General features: G+C 36.4%; 1 protein-coding gene across 1 annotated transcript in view; it reads left to right on the forward strand.

Moving 5' to 3' along the window:
- CEP85L (centrosomal protein 85 like) overlaps nt 1-14,412 on the forward strand; it is a 187,010-nt gene that overhangs the window by 26,349 nt on the left and 146,249 nt on the right. The window contains exon 2 of the mRNA XM_036768051.1: nt 9,101-9,262. Within this exon, the coding sequence (XP_036623946.1) occupies nt 9,101-9,262 (162 nt within the window). The remainder of the gene's footprint in view (nt 1-9,100; nt 9,263-14,412) is intronic.

Consider the following 14,412-nt stretch of genomic DNA (forward strand, 5'->3'; position numbering starts at 1 on the left):
TTTAGTTTATCCTCCTAAAGCTTTCAGTGTATTCATCTATTTTCATCGTAATTTTAATCTCACAGGAAGAGTTAGTCGTTTTTCCTGAAGAGTTATAACCACAATTCCTTCTTCATTTATAACCTTAATCCATTAAGTTCTCCCTTGTATTTGTTTAAATATATATTAAATAAAAATAAATATATTAAAATATATCCATAATTTCTTCTCTCATGCATCTTTGGTCTCTCCCTTTTTTGTGGCTTTTTCCTCTCTGCCTATCAGCTTCTCAGGTCAAAATCCACTTGACACCCAGCCATTTCATGCTCACATCTTACCTATTTTTTCATATTTAGTACAAAAGTTTTTAAAAGAGGTATTCTCATTTCCTTATCACCCATTCCCCTCAATTTCTTTTCTTTTTCTTTTTTTTAATTTAATATATTTAGTTGTCAGCATTTTCACAAGAGTTTGAATTACAAATTTTCTCCCCATTTCTACCCTCCCCCCCACTCCAAGATGGCGTATATTCTGGTTGCCCTGTTCCCCAGTCAGCCCTCCCTTCTGTCACCCCACTCCCCTCTCATCCTCTTTTCCCTTTCTTTCTTGTAGGGCAAGATAAATTTCTACGCCCCATTGCCTGTGTATCTTTTAGTTGCATGCAAAAACTTTTTTTTTGTTTTTGAACATCTGTTTTTAAAACTTTGAGTTCCAAATTCTCTCCCCTCTTCCCTTCCCACCCACCCTCCCTAAGAAGTCAAGCAATTCAACATAGGCCATACTCACTGTATTTTGCTCCTTCCTAACCTATCCCATCCCCCTTTATTGAATTTTCTCCCTTGACACTGTCCCTTTTTGAAAGTGTTTGTTTTTGATTACCTCCACCCCTATCTGCCCTCCCTTCTATCATCCCCCCTTTTTTAATCTTCTTCCTCCTTTTTTCCTGTGGGGTAAGTTACCCAATTGAGTGTGTATGGTATTCCCTCCTCAGGTCAAATCTGATGAGAGCAAGATTCACTCATTCCCCCTCACCTGACTTCTCTTCCCTTCCTACAGAACTGCTTTTTCTTGCCACTTTTATGTGAGATAATATACTCCATTCTGTCTCTCCCTATCTCCCTCTCTCAATATACTCCTCTCTTATCCCTTAATTTTATTTTATTTCTTTTAGATCTTCCCTTCATCTTCAACTCACGCTGTGCCTGCTCTCTCTCTCTCTCTCTCTCTCTCTCTCTCTCTCCCCCCCCTCTCTCTATATATATTTTTATACACATACATCTATACATACATACACACTCACATATACATAAACATATATATATGAATATTCCCTTCAGCTACCCTAATACTGAGGTCTCAAGAATCATACACATCATCTTTCCATGTAGGAATATAAACAAAACAGGTCCACTTTAGTAAGTCCCTTGCAATTTCTTTTTCTTGATTACCTTTTCATGCTTCTCTTGATTCTTGTGTTTGAAAGTCAGATTTTCTATTCAGCTCTGGTCTTTTCACTGAGAAAGGTTGAAAGTCCTCTATCTTATTGAAAGTCCATATTTTGCCTTGGAGCATGATACTCAGTTTTGCTGGGTAGGTGATTCTTGGTTTTAATCTTATCTCCATTGACCTCTTGAATATCGTCTTCCAAGTCCTTTGATCTCTTAATGTGGAAGCTGCTAGATCCTTTGTTATTCTGATTGTGTTTCTACAATACTCAAATTGTTTCTTTCTGGCTTCTTGGCAGTATTTCCTCCTTGATCTGGGAGCTCTGGAATTGGCGACAATATTCCTAGGAGATTTATTTTTGGGATCTATTTGAGGAGGTGATCGGTAGATTCTTTCAATTGCTATTTTGCCTTGTGGCTCTAGAATATCAGGGCAGTTCTTCTTGATGATTTCTTGAAAGATGATATCTAGGCTCTTTTTTTGATCATGGCTTTCAGGTAGTCCAATAATTTTTAAATTATCTCTCCTGGATCTATTTTCCAGGTCAGTGGTTTTTCCAATGAGATATTTCACATTGTCTTCCATCTTTTCATTCCTTTGGTTCTGTTTTATAATATCTTGATTTCTCATGAAGTCACTAGCTTCCACTTGCTCCAATCTAATTTTTAAGGTAGTATTTTCTTCAGTGGTCTTTTGGACCTCCTTTTCCATTTGGCTAATTCTGCCTTTCAAGGCATTCTTTTCCTCATTGGCTTTTTGGAGCTCTTTTGCCATTTGAGTTAGTCTATTTTTTTTAAGGTGTTGTTTTCTTCAGTATTTTTTTGGTTCTCCTTTAGCAAGTCATTGACTTGTTTTTCATGGTTTTCTCACATCATTCTCTTTTCTTGTCCCAATTTTTCCTCTACTTCTCTAACTTGCTTTTCCAAATCCTTTTTGAGTTCTTCCATGGCCTGAGACCAGTTCATGTTTTTCTTGGAGGCTTTTGCTGTAGGCTCTTTGACTTTGTTGACTTCTTCTGTCTGTATGTTTTGGTCTTCTTTGTCACCAAAGAAAGATTCCAAAGTCTGAGACTGAATCTGGGTGCGTTTTCGCTGCCTGGCCATATTCCCAACCAACTAACTTGACCCTTGAGTTTTTCAGCAGGGTATGACTGCTTGTAGACTAAAGAGTTCTATGTTCCAAGCTTGGGGGGATGCACCAGCTCTGCCACACCAGCACTCCTCCTTCTCCAAGAACCCCCAACCCGGACTGGACTTAGATCTTCAGCAGGCTGTGCACTCCTGCTCTGATCCGCCACTTAATTCCTCCCACCAAGTGGGGCCGGAAGCAAATGCAGCTCTTGTAGAGTTCTTTAGCTGCCCCTGGGGCCGTAGCCAAACTGCAAACTCCTTCTACTCCTGCAGCTTTTCCCACTAACCTTCTCTGTTGTCTTTGGTGTTTGTGGGTTGAGAAGTCTGGTAACTGCTGCAGCTCACTGATTCAGGGCGCTAGGGCATGCACCGCCAAGCTCCTAGTCTGGTTGGTCTGCGCTGCCCATGCTGGGCTCTGCTCCGCTCTGCTCTGCTCCCAGCTCTGTGCGGGATAGACGTCACCCAGAGACCATCCAGGCTGTCCTAGGGTGGAGCCCTGCTTCCCTCTGCTCTTTTGTGGGTTCTGCAGTTCTAGAATTGGTTCAGGACATTTTTTATAGGTTTTTGAAGGGACTCGGTGGGGAGCTCATGCTAGTCCCTGCTTTTCAGCCACCATCTTGGCTCCCCCTCAATTTCTTAAAGTCTAGTTTCTCTACCTTCTGTTCTAATGAAGTAATTAATACATCATAGTTGCGTACTAATGCTTGTTGATTGATCGGTTTAGATCCCGAAAAGACCTTAGAGGTCATCTGTTTTAACCCTCTCATTTTACAGATGAAAAAACTGAGTAAGTGGCAAATCTGGGATTGAAACTAAAGTCCTTTAATCTCCTGCCCTCAGAGCTGAAAAAATATACCATTCTTTCAGTCTTTTTTTTAAAAAATGATTTTCTTATTTCTGTTGTTTTTCAATTGTATCTGACTATGATCCCATTTGGGTTTTCTTGGAAAAGATACTGCGGTAGTTTGCCATTTCCTTTTCCCGCTCATTTTACAAATGAGGAAATTGAGACAAACAGGGGCAAGTGACTTAAGGTCACTTAACTAGTCAAATGTCTGCATTAAGATTTGTTTTCAGGAAGATGAGTCTTCTTGACTCCAGGCCTGCCACTCTTAGCCACTACACCACCATGCTGCACTATTACTTAATGCAATTTTTTTTCCCTATTATTTATCTATCTTTACATATACACTTCTTCCTTATTTGTTACCTTATTGATACCTTTCTTCACTTCTTTAACATTGCATTCTTAAGGCTTTCCTATGCTTCTGATCATGCCTTCTTCTACTTCCTTATTGAATCTTCATTTGTCTTCCTGCTTGTAAAATGTGGTAGGTTCCGTAAGATGTTCTATATTAAACTCTTTTCTTTCTCTATTCCCTCTCCTTTGGTGACGCCATCCACTCCCATGACTGCAGTTATTATTTATGTGAATGTGAATTATACCTTTGCTCTCCATCCTTATGCTAGAGCCCATATTTCCAATTGTTTACTAGATGCCATTACCTGGTTGGTCTTATTGCTACCCTCAAATTCAGCATGTCTAAAGCTTGAAATCATCTTCCTAAATAAACATCTTTCCCCCCACTTATCTATTTCTGGAGATAGCTCTTTTTTAATTTCAGTCATCTGTATGATCGCCCCAAAGTAGGTGAGTTATGGATAAAATCACAATTTTAATGAGAACCTTGAATCTAATTTATGCTATGGATACATACTAGTATATATCCTATATATGCATATGTTCTCTATATATCCTAATATCCTGTGCATATTATCCCTCATTCCTGTATCTCTAGTTCTTGTCACTTAGAACTAACTGCCACCTGCTATCTGAGTCTCCTTAAACCCCATCTACCTCAACCCTGCCTCTTCTCATTTTCTGTACTTTGCTTAAACTTTCCACTTAAGTCCCCTGGCCTGCTGTGTAAAGAAATATTTTTTAAAAAAATTTATTTTTACAACCTCCACCTCTTTTTCCTAATAATCCCAAACCCCTTAAAATTCTGCTTTTACTCATCTAATATTTTAGACGCTTCCCTTTCCTACTATAAAGTGTAGCTCACGAGCCCTCTTTTATCTTTCCTCCTCATTATTTGAATGAATGAACCTTCTTCATGCCCACATTTCATAATATTCTTAGTTACTTCAGTACTTCAACTTTTCCCTCTTTTTCCTTTCTCTCAAATACTTTTGTTTAATCATTCAATCTCCTAGCTGTTCTCTCTTTTCTTCTTAGACAAAGTAGAACTTATAAGGTGTAACAGCCCTGCTTGCTTTCTTTAATTTTCTTTTTTGCTGTTTGTGTCTTAAAAGTTCTACTTGAGAACTGTGGCTGTCTCAAAGAATGATTGAGAATTTTGTTGAAGGTCGTTTTTCTTTCCGTGAAAAGGTCCATGGAAATGTTGAACTTTGCAGGATAAATTTGTACAAGTTGTTGTCTTTTGCTTTTCAATGTTCTAGCTTTTTTACTGATTGTGTGTGTGTGTGTGTGTGTGTGTGTGTGTGTGTGTGTGTGTGTGTAAGAGTAATCCATTCAGAAACACCTGTAGATTTATCAAATTCCATTTTTTCTAACATTTTAGTCACATCTTTATTTCCTTCTTTCCTTTTTGTTAGATTTGTCAAAATCTGACAGAGGAACATTAAAATCATCTAGAATTAATGTGTTGCTGTCTTTTTCATTTGTTAGTTTTCTTTTTAAGAACTTTATTATTCTAATTGGCACATATGCTTTCAGTATTTATTGTTTTATTAACTATATTTAAGCACAGTGTAGCTTTCCTGCTTGTTTTTTCTTAATAGTATTTATGTTTGCTTTTGTTCTGAAATCATGATTGTAATTGCAATTTTTAAAATTTAGCTGCTTAATATATTTTATTCCAGCCTTTGATTCCCTGTTCTTAAAATGCATGTTGTATAAGCAGCAACTTTTGGGTTTTGTTTTCTAATACATTATGAAATTTGCTTTTTGTTGATGAATTCACCCTATTAAGATTTGGAGTTATAATTTAATCTGTTCCTACCTTGAGATCTATTTTTTCTTTTTTATGGCGCAAATGCCATGATGTCTGCCGTTTATTTTTTCTTTTTTATAGCACAAATGCCATGATGTCTGCCGTTTTTTTTTTTTTAAACAGCCTAGTTTTATTATCCCTCTATAGCGATCCACAACTACGTCTTTCCCTGGAGTTAAAGCATCTTACTTTGTAACAGTACAATCTTAATCACTTCCCCTTCTTTCTTATCCACACAAAAGACACATCTTATATTTATTGTTAAGTCTTAAAATCCTTTTATTACTGTTACGTTTTTATATAGCCTTCATTTTCAGTTATCTCTTTCCTACTCCAATGAATCATTCTTTGTAATAAAGATAAAAGATAGAAAGGAGTGGTGGTGGTGAAGTTCAGTAGAACCAAGCAACATATCAACAGTGTCTGAAATATTCTGTATTCATAGTTTCCTATGTAAAGAGGTATGAACTTTGCCAAGGCCATAACAACAGAAAGAACTTTATTTTATTGACCATGTGACCAATATTAATTGAAGTATAAAATAGAGAGATGCTTACTTAAGCTGTTTGCCCCTGTCATAGAGCATTTCAGTGCCAAGCCCTCATCAAAGAGAATTTGTGTGTCAGGGGTTTTTTACCTGGGTTCTGTGAATTAAAAAAAATCATAACTGCTTTTCAATGTAGTTTCCTCACAATCGCATGTATTTTGTTTTGTGTATTTAAAAACTATTCTGAGATGGATTCCATAGATCAGAGTGCAAAAAAAAAAGTCTGATACAAAAAAGGTTAAGAACTCCTCATAGATAGTAGACCCTCCAATGCTAATGTATTCAGGTGGTATTTTACAGATTGTATCAAGCTCTTGAACATTGTAAAGCTTCATAAGGGAGATCAAGTGAATCACTTTTACTCATTTAACACTGGTACTAAAAAGCTTTATAATATAGTTTGAATATAATATAATATTGCTTCATAATTTAGTTTCAATATTTCATTAATTTTATAGTTATTTTGAATGAATTTTCTCATTTCTTTTTTGTCAGTGCTGCATAGAAAATCAGATTATTTTTGTGGCTTTATCTATTCTGATACTTTACTAGAGTAAATGATTAGAATAGAAATGAGGATTATTCCGTCCTTTCTATCCCCTGTGTCTTTAACCCTGCCTGGAACCTAGTTACCCTAATTAATGCTTGTTGATTGCTTTGGCTAATTATCTCAGTTTTGTATGATTCTCTGAGGTTTTCTAAGTATGCTGGGATGACATGCAAACGGAGATGGCATTTATTCTTTGCTTTTGTTCATCTTGTATTTCTCTAAGGAGTGCTTTGTAATTAAATTGATACGAATATTGAGTCTGCTTTGGTAGATAAATTCCTACTAAATATTTTATACATTTTTAATTATTTCGAATGGGATTTTCCTTTCAATTGTTGCCCCTTGGATCTTGTTATTATATATAGAAATGCTGTTGAATTTTGTGGGTAAACTTTGTAGCCTCCCTTCCTCAACCTATTGTCTCAATTACTTTTTTTGCATTTTCCAAGCAAACTGTGTTACTGTCAAGTAAAACTGTCATAAGATCTTTACATCTCTTTTCTCTTTCTCTCTCCTCTCTTGTTCCTGTTGTTTTCCTCCCTCTTCTCCCGTTCCTCTTCTCCATTTCTCTTCCAAACCTAGGGCTCTCTTTCTCCTCTCATTTACAGGGAGCCTTCCCTAGTCCTTAACCTTAGTGCCTTTTGTCAGGGATTATCTCTAGAGGCAACTAGGTGGTATAGTAGATAGAGTAGTGGGCCTGGAGTCAGTAGCATCTTAGTTTAAATATAGTCTCAAACACTCACTAGCTGTGTGACCCATAACCTCTTAGTCACTTAAGCTTTTTTTGCCTCAGTTTCCTTATTGGTAAAATGGGGATAATAATGGCATCTACTTTCTGGGGTTATTGTAAGGATTAAATGAGATATTTGTATAAGTGTTTAGCAAAGTTACTGGCACATAGTAGGTGCTATATAAAAATGCTATCTTTCATCTATCCATCCATCCATCCATCCATTCACTTATTTTCCTACTCTTAACACCTACTTTGCTGACTGCCCCCTTTCCTATTTCCCGTGGGCTTCTGGCTGACTTTTTGTTCAGTTCAAGGAAAGAAGAAATAACTTTCTATAGCTTATTGGACTTCTTGATAATTCTTTTTCCTGGTGCAATTTTCACATTTTTCCTGGCATAGGGAATATCTGTTTGCCTTGGTTTAGGCCATCATTTTCCCCAGAAGTATTTGATTGAGTATTGAGTATTAATATTGATGATAACTTAATTCCAAGAAATTTGCATTTTTATTTATTTATGGAATGAAAATATTCACTCTGACAACTCTTACAACTTAGTATATTAATTCTCAGAACAATTTGCTGTGTCTTTAACATCACATTAGAAAAATTCATGAAATTACATGTAATAATGTACCTATGGGTGAACAGTATATGTAAAATTCTCACAATTTTTGAAAATATGTGTCATTTTAATGTTTCATTTTTTATGAATTATAATGAAATAATGCCTTGAATTAAAAAAATTTATATTATCTTGTGGATTGAGAGATCAATGATAATACCTTAACATTCATGAGATATAAATTCCTAAAAGCATCTTTCTGATGAAGTTTTAATATTTGAATGTCTTTTGTTTTTTACATCATTAGTTTGTCCGAAGTGTACCTTTCCCCTCATAAAACCGTTCTCCATAACAAGTAGTATTTTTTTAAACACAAAAAGGGGAAGAAAATCCACATATTAACCAGTACATTGAAAAAACCTGAAAACACGTGCAGTGTGCAGCACTTGTAAACCTTCCACCTTCAGAATGGGATAGGGTGGGAGTATCCTGTTATATTTCATCTTTTGAGTCATACTTGCTCTTTGTAATTTTGCTCTGTTCACTTTTTTGGTTTGAGTGGTCTTTCCATTTATAATGTTGTCATTGTGTATATTGTTTCCTTGGATATGCTTACTTCACTGTGCATCAGTTCATGTGCATCTTTCTTTGCCTCTCTTTATTCATCACATTAGTCATTTTTTACAGCACAGTAATATTCCATTATATTCATGGATCATAATTTTTCAGCCTTTCTCTAGTGATCTGTTTTGTTGCAAGTTCTTTGCTTTCACAAAAAGTGCTGATAGAAATTTTGGTATATATGAGACTTTCTGATCACTGGCTGCCTTGCAGTATAAGTCCAATAATGGAATCTCAGAATGTATGGACATTTAGTTACTTTGTTTACATAGTTCTAAATTGCTTTCCCAAAGATGGTTGTATCAGTTCATGGCTCTACTTACAATGTATTAGTGTGTACAACTCCTCCAACGTTGTTTTTTTAAATTTTTATCATTTCTGAAGAATTTTTGGTGAGCTTTTAGACTTGGTGGATGCAAATGAGATTTTTAAAGATGTCTTTTGCTGACTTAATTAACCTCTCCATCATTGGGCTCTCTGTGTATACTAAATTTTGGATTACTTTCTTCTGCAGGCCAAGATTACTCCTCTGCAGCATGGTCATCTGGTACTGAATCTTTGTGGCAGGCCACACCTTTTCCATCAAGCACTCGTATTAGCCACACCCGACGACATAGCATAGCTTCTGACAGTGGGGATACTGGCATTGGAACCTCCTGTTCTGACAGTGTGGAAGGTGAGTTAAATTGATGAACCATAAGAAATTATTAGACTTCTTATGATTATGACTTTAGAAAATTAAAGGAGTATCCGTTTCATCATTTTTAATTGATATATTGGTAAATATATTAAAATACTAATTTGCAAGGGTAATTTTTAATGATCTTTTATCTCATATGTAATTGCTTTGGCTTGTAAAATGAACATTTTTAATAGCCTAGTTTGAGATTTTATTAAAATTAGTTTTCTTGGGCAGCTAGGTGGTGCAGTGAGTAGAACACCGGCCCTGGAATCAGGAGGACCTGGGTTCAAATTCGGCCTCAGACGCTTGACACCCTTACTAGCTGTGTGACCTTGGGCAAGTCACTTAACCCCAGTTGCCCTGACCAAAAAAAAAAAAAAAACAAAAAAAAGCAAAGAATAAAATTAGTTTTCTTTATTCTGATTATCATCATAATATCTTTTGACAGCTCTTACAAAACATGTTCAATTTAATGTTATGTGAAATGTATGCAGTAGAAATGTAGGAAGTTTTTCTAGAATTCAAGATGGGTAATATAACTTTCTTAGCACATTGTGATAGCTTTGATAGATTCTGTTGTTTGACCTTGTGTGTCAGTCCTAGGCTAGCAATTGCATAGAATATAAATATTACAGACTAAATCTATATTTTTGTAAGTTTGCCAGGCATTCCAAAGTACTTCATAAATATGGAAAGAAGAGAAATACATACAAGGCATAATATGTGTAGTGCCGTACAACATAGGGAATGAGGAAATCAAGAGAGTGGCAGTCTGAGTTAGATATAAAAAAAACAGCATCATTGAACAAAAATTTTTAAAAATGATTTAAAGCCAGGTGTGGTGGCAAATGCCACTAATCCCTGCTGTTAAGTATGCTGAATCTGGCTGATATGTTCAGCTTGGAAAGTCTGAGCTTGGTAGTCTGGGTTGATCTAGGTTGTATTAAGTTTAACAATAAATGATGAGCCCCTAGACATCTCCCTCCTCCCAGCCAAGCCATGGTCTACCAGGTTGCCAAGGAATGGACAGACTAGCCCAGGTTGGAAACAGGGCAGGTCAAGAGTCCTGTGTCAATCAGAGTGGTACTGGGCCCATGAGTTTAGGCCCTGTACCTCCAAGTGCTTTAGGGATTTAAGGAGGTGTAGGGAAAATGATTTAGGGAGATCCCTTCTTTTTTTTGGAGGGAAGGAAGAAAAGACAAAAAATTACTTTATTAAGTGATAACCTTATTAAAAAATCAGCCCTTTTCCATTCTTTTTAAATTTTAACTCTGTTAAAGACTAATAATTATACTTACTAACATTCATATAGTGCTTTAAGGCTCACAAAATACTTCTATAAATACATTTTAACTCAACAGACAGCAAAAAAGAGCATTTCTATGTACAAAGGAGATAAAAAAAAGTTATGTGAAATCATGAATCTCTATTTCTTACTGCTTACTAAAAAAATTATAAATTTAGCCTATCACTTTCAAAATTGTCATTATATTATGCTTCCTTCTGAATTTACTTTTTACTGTTTAGCACTTATAAAAAACATTTCAGTGGTGCTCCTTTTTTCTTGCCTTTTTTTTTTTTGGTATCACCATTACTACCTGCTTCCTCTCTTTATTTCTACTCAAAAAATAGGAAAAAAAAATCACTCATAAGATGTCAAACAAAATAAATTTGCACAGTGGTCATCTCCAAAAATATATGTCCCCTTCCATACCTTCTATCACTTCTATGTAAGGAAGTGAGTCTCAAAAGAAATGGGAGTTGCATAATTTAGAAAATCCATCCCAAGTGTTCACCTGGACTATTTGTGCCTGACCCATGGTAGAACATTCCAAGCTCGTATTGCTCTGATCAGCCACAGTTGGACTTACTGTAACTTGACTCTAGTATGGAGAACGAAGGGCAGCCCAGAAGTGAGTAATATGCTTCATTGTGGGTGCTGTAGAGTTGTGTTTGGTCAATTAAAGTTTTTCACAGTTGTTTTTCACATAGAAATGGTTTTCCTGGTTCTACTTAGTTTACTCTTTGTCAATCAGTACTTTCTAGGATTCTTTGGAATCATCTTTTATTATTTTTTACAGTGAAATAATATTATATTGATAATGGGCAGCTAAGAGGCACAGTAGATAGAGTGCTGGGCCTGTAGTCAGGAGGATCTGAGTTCATATGTGGCCTTAGACGCTTAGTGGCTGTGTGAACCTGTGTAAATCACTTAACTTCTTTTTCCCTTAGTTTCCTCATCTGTAAAATGGGGATATTAATAGCACTTTCCTTCCAGGGTTGTTGTGAGGATCACATGAAATAGATAATGATTGGAAAGGGCTTAGCACAGTTCCTGGCACTATGTGAGTGTTAAGTGTCATTATTAATTAATATAATCTTTTAAAGCAGTTTTCCAATTGATAGTCACCTTTTTACTTTACATTTTTTCCACCTTTCCTCATCTTTTTCTTTTAGCACCCATTTTGGCCTCAGGAAGTTTGTTTGGCTTGTGACTGTTCTTGTGACTCTTTTTGATTTGATGTACTTCTACACTAAATTTTGGGTATGCTTGTTCGCGGCAGCTAGCTGGTACAGTGGATAGTATATTGGAACTGGAGTAGGAAGGCCCAAGTTCAAATTTGGTACTGCATCAGGCTCATTTGTATGAGGATCAAATGAGATAATATTTGTTAAAGTCTTTGGCAAATCAAAGTGCTCTTTATGTGCTGGCATTTACTCTTCTGTGCGTTCAGCCCACATTCGTCCAATCAAGATAAAAAAGAGGTTCATTTGATTACCCTATCTAAAAACCTTATTCCTTTCTCGATGGTTCTATACTCTTTTCACATAACTCTATCATGAGAAATAGCAAATTGTACTCTTCCTTTCTCCTTCCTACCTTTGTATATTCCTTCTACCCTCTGGTCTCTTTCCCATTTTAAAACTCAGAACACAACCAATTCACTGTTACATCCTTTGTGTTTCTTAGTTAACCACTTCAAGGGGTGAGGAAGGACCAACTTGCATAAAAATATAGCAGCTCTTTTTGTGACAGCAAAGAACTAGAAATTGAAGGGGTGCTCATTAATTGGGAAATGGCTAAATAAGTCGCCATATATGATTTTAATGCAGTATTACTGTGCTGTAAGAAATGATGAGCAGGCAGATTTCAGAAAAACCTGGAAAGACTTACATGAACTGATGCAAAGTGAAGTGAGCAGGACCAGGAGAACTTTGTGCACAGTACTAGCAATATTGTGTAATGATCAACTGTGAATGGCAGCTGTTCTCAGCAAAGCAATGATCCTAGACAGTTCTAAAGGACTCATGATGAAAAAAGCTATCTTGCCTCCAGAGAAAGAACTGATGGAGTCTGAATGCAGATTGAAGCATACTGTTTTTCACTTTCTGCATTTTTTCTTTTGTTGTTTTTTCCACCCTATTGAGTCTAGGTCTTTTTTTACAATGTGACTAATGTGGTAATGGGTTTCGCATGATTGAACATACATAACCTATAACAAATTGCTTACTGTTTCCAGGAGGGGGGAAGTGAGGGAGGGAGAGAGAAAATCTGGAACTCAAAATTAAAAAAAAAATGAATGCCGAAATTGTCCTGACGTGTAACTGGGGAAAAAAATAAAATACTATTTAAAAAACTGCCCTATAGGCAGTTGGAGCTATGGGACTGGAGTATAAGAGAGAATCTAGGGTTGAATATATAGATTTAGGAGTAACATCCATAGAAATGATATTTAAATCAGTGAGCTCACCAAGCTAAGAAATGTAGAGAGAAAATAGAAGCCTCAAAACATCTTGGGAATGCACATGGTTTAGGAAGTATAGTATGGCAGATGGTAAGAGGGAAAGTGAGAGGGAAGAGGTCACCATTCCTCAATGTGGGAGACTCAACATGTTTTTAGGTAGGAGACAATGAACCAGTAGATAGGAAAAAATGAAAAATTAGAGAGGGAGAAAAGGGAGATAATAGTGGAGTAATCTGTAGGAGAAGACGGAAGGAGTTAAGATCCAAGAGTACTGGTTGGTCTTGGTGAGGAAAAGGACTACCTCTTCATCAGAGATGGGAAGAGATTGTGAGGACTGATAATCAAGGGTTTGTGAGAAGAGAGAGGGAGGAGAGGATGTTCATGGTAAAAGAGTCTCATGAAGTGAGCTCCTCAGTTGAGAAGGGTATTGGAAGGGTTGCTGTTGGATGTAAGAAGAGAAGGTTTAGAACAGTCACTATGGAGTGTGGGATATAGAATCAGGGAAGAGTGTAAAAGATTGCCGTGCTAAAGTGAGGGCCCAGGAGAGATTAGATAACATAAATTTATAATGGGCTAGTCATCACGGTTGTGTTACTTATTCTAGCTTTGCTCTGCAGCATGTTAATAAGATTGTAATAGGTAAAAAGTGAAAATGATTCACAGTTGGAATTTGGTGCAGTGTAATTATAAGACATAGGATTGAGGGAATGGAGAGTAGGGGTTAGTATAGAGTTTAATTGGTTTAGCAGAAGGCTTGGATAGGGAAAAAGGGAGAATATAGCCAGAGTAGCAATGATTGTCTGGGTAAGTGCTGAAGGTTGGAGAAATTGGAGGGCATGGAGAGTGTAACAAATAGATTTGGGGAGAGGGAGGTAGAAATGGAATAGAGGAAAAATAGATAATGGTATTTCAGTTTTTGGTTCTAGAAGGGGGAACACTTTTAGATGAGGCAAGATCAAGGCCATGACCACCCTTGTTTTTGGCCTAGGTAGACTGGAGAAGGGGGGAGGAGTAGTATTTGGTAGTTGTCTTGGTAGTAGTTGCCATTGTTACTGTTTTTGTTCATGGAAGCTAAGGAATTGGAATTGTGGTCCACCTTTGTATGGTCACATTTTTTCACAGTAAAATTGGGGATGCTTATGTTGTGAAGCAAATTTTTCTGTACTGTGCAGTATATAAAGTTGTTTTTAACTACTTTAAAAAATTTAGCCATCATAACATTGTTTCATATATTCCATTCAGCTATAGAATTTAAAAAAAATAGTTATGCTCTCTTTAATATTCTCCAGGGAACATGAGATACTGTATTTAAAGAAAAGAGGGTTCGTTTCAGCTAAAAAAAAGTGTAGGGAAAGATTATCAGCATACAGACCCTAAAATTATCAGATTTTGCTTTGT

This window comes from Trichosurus vulpecula, chromosome 7 (assembly GCF_011100635.1).
Source record: "Trichosurus vulpecula isolate mTriVul1 chromosome 7, mTriVul1.pri, whole genome shotgun sequence".
Taxonomy (NCBI): Eukaryota; Metazoa; Chordata; class Mammalia; order Diprotodontia; family Phalangeridae; genus Trichosurus; species Trichosurus vulpecula.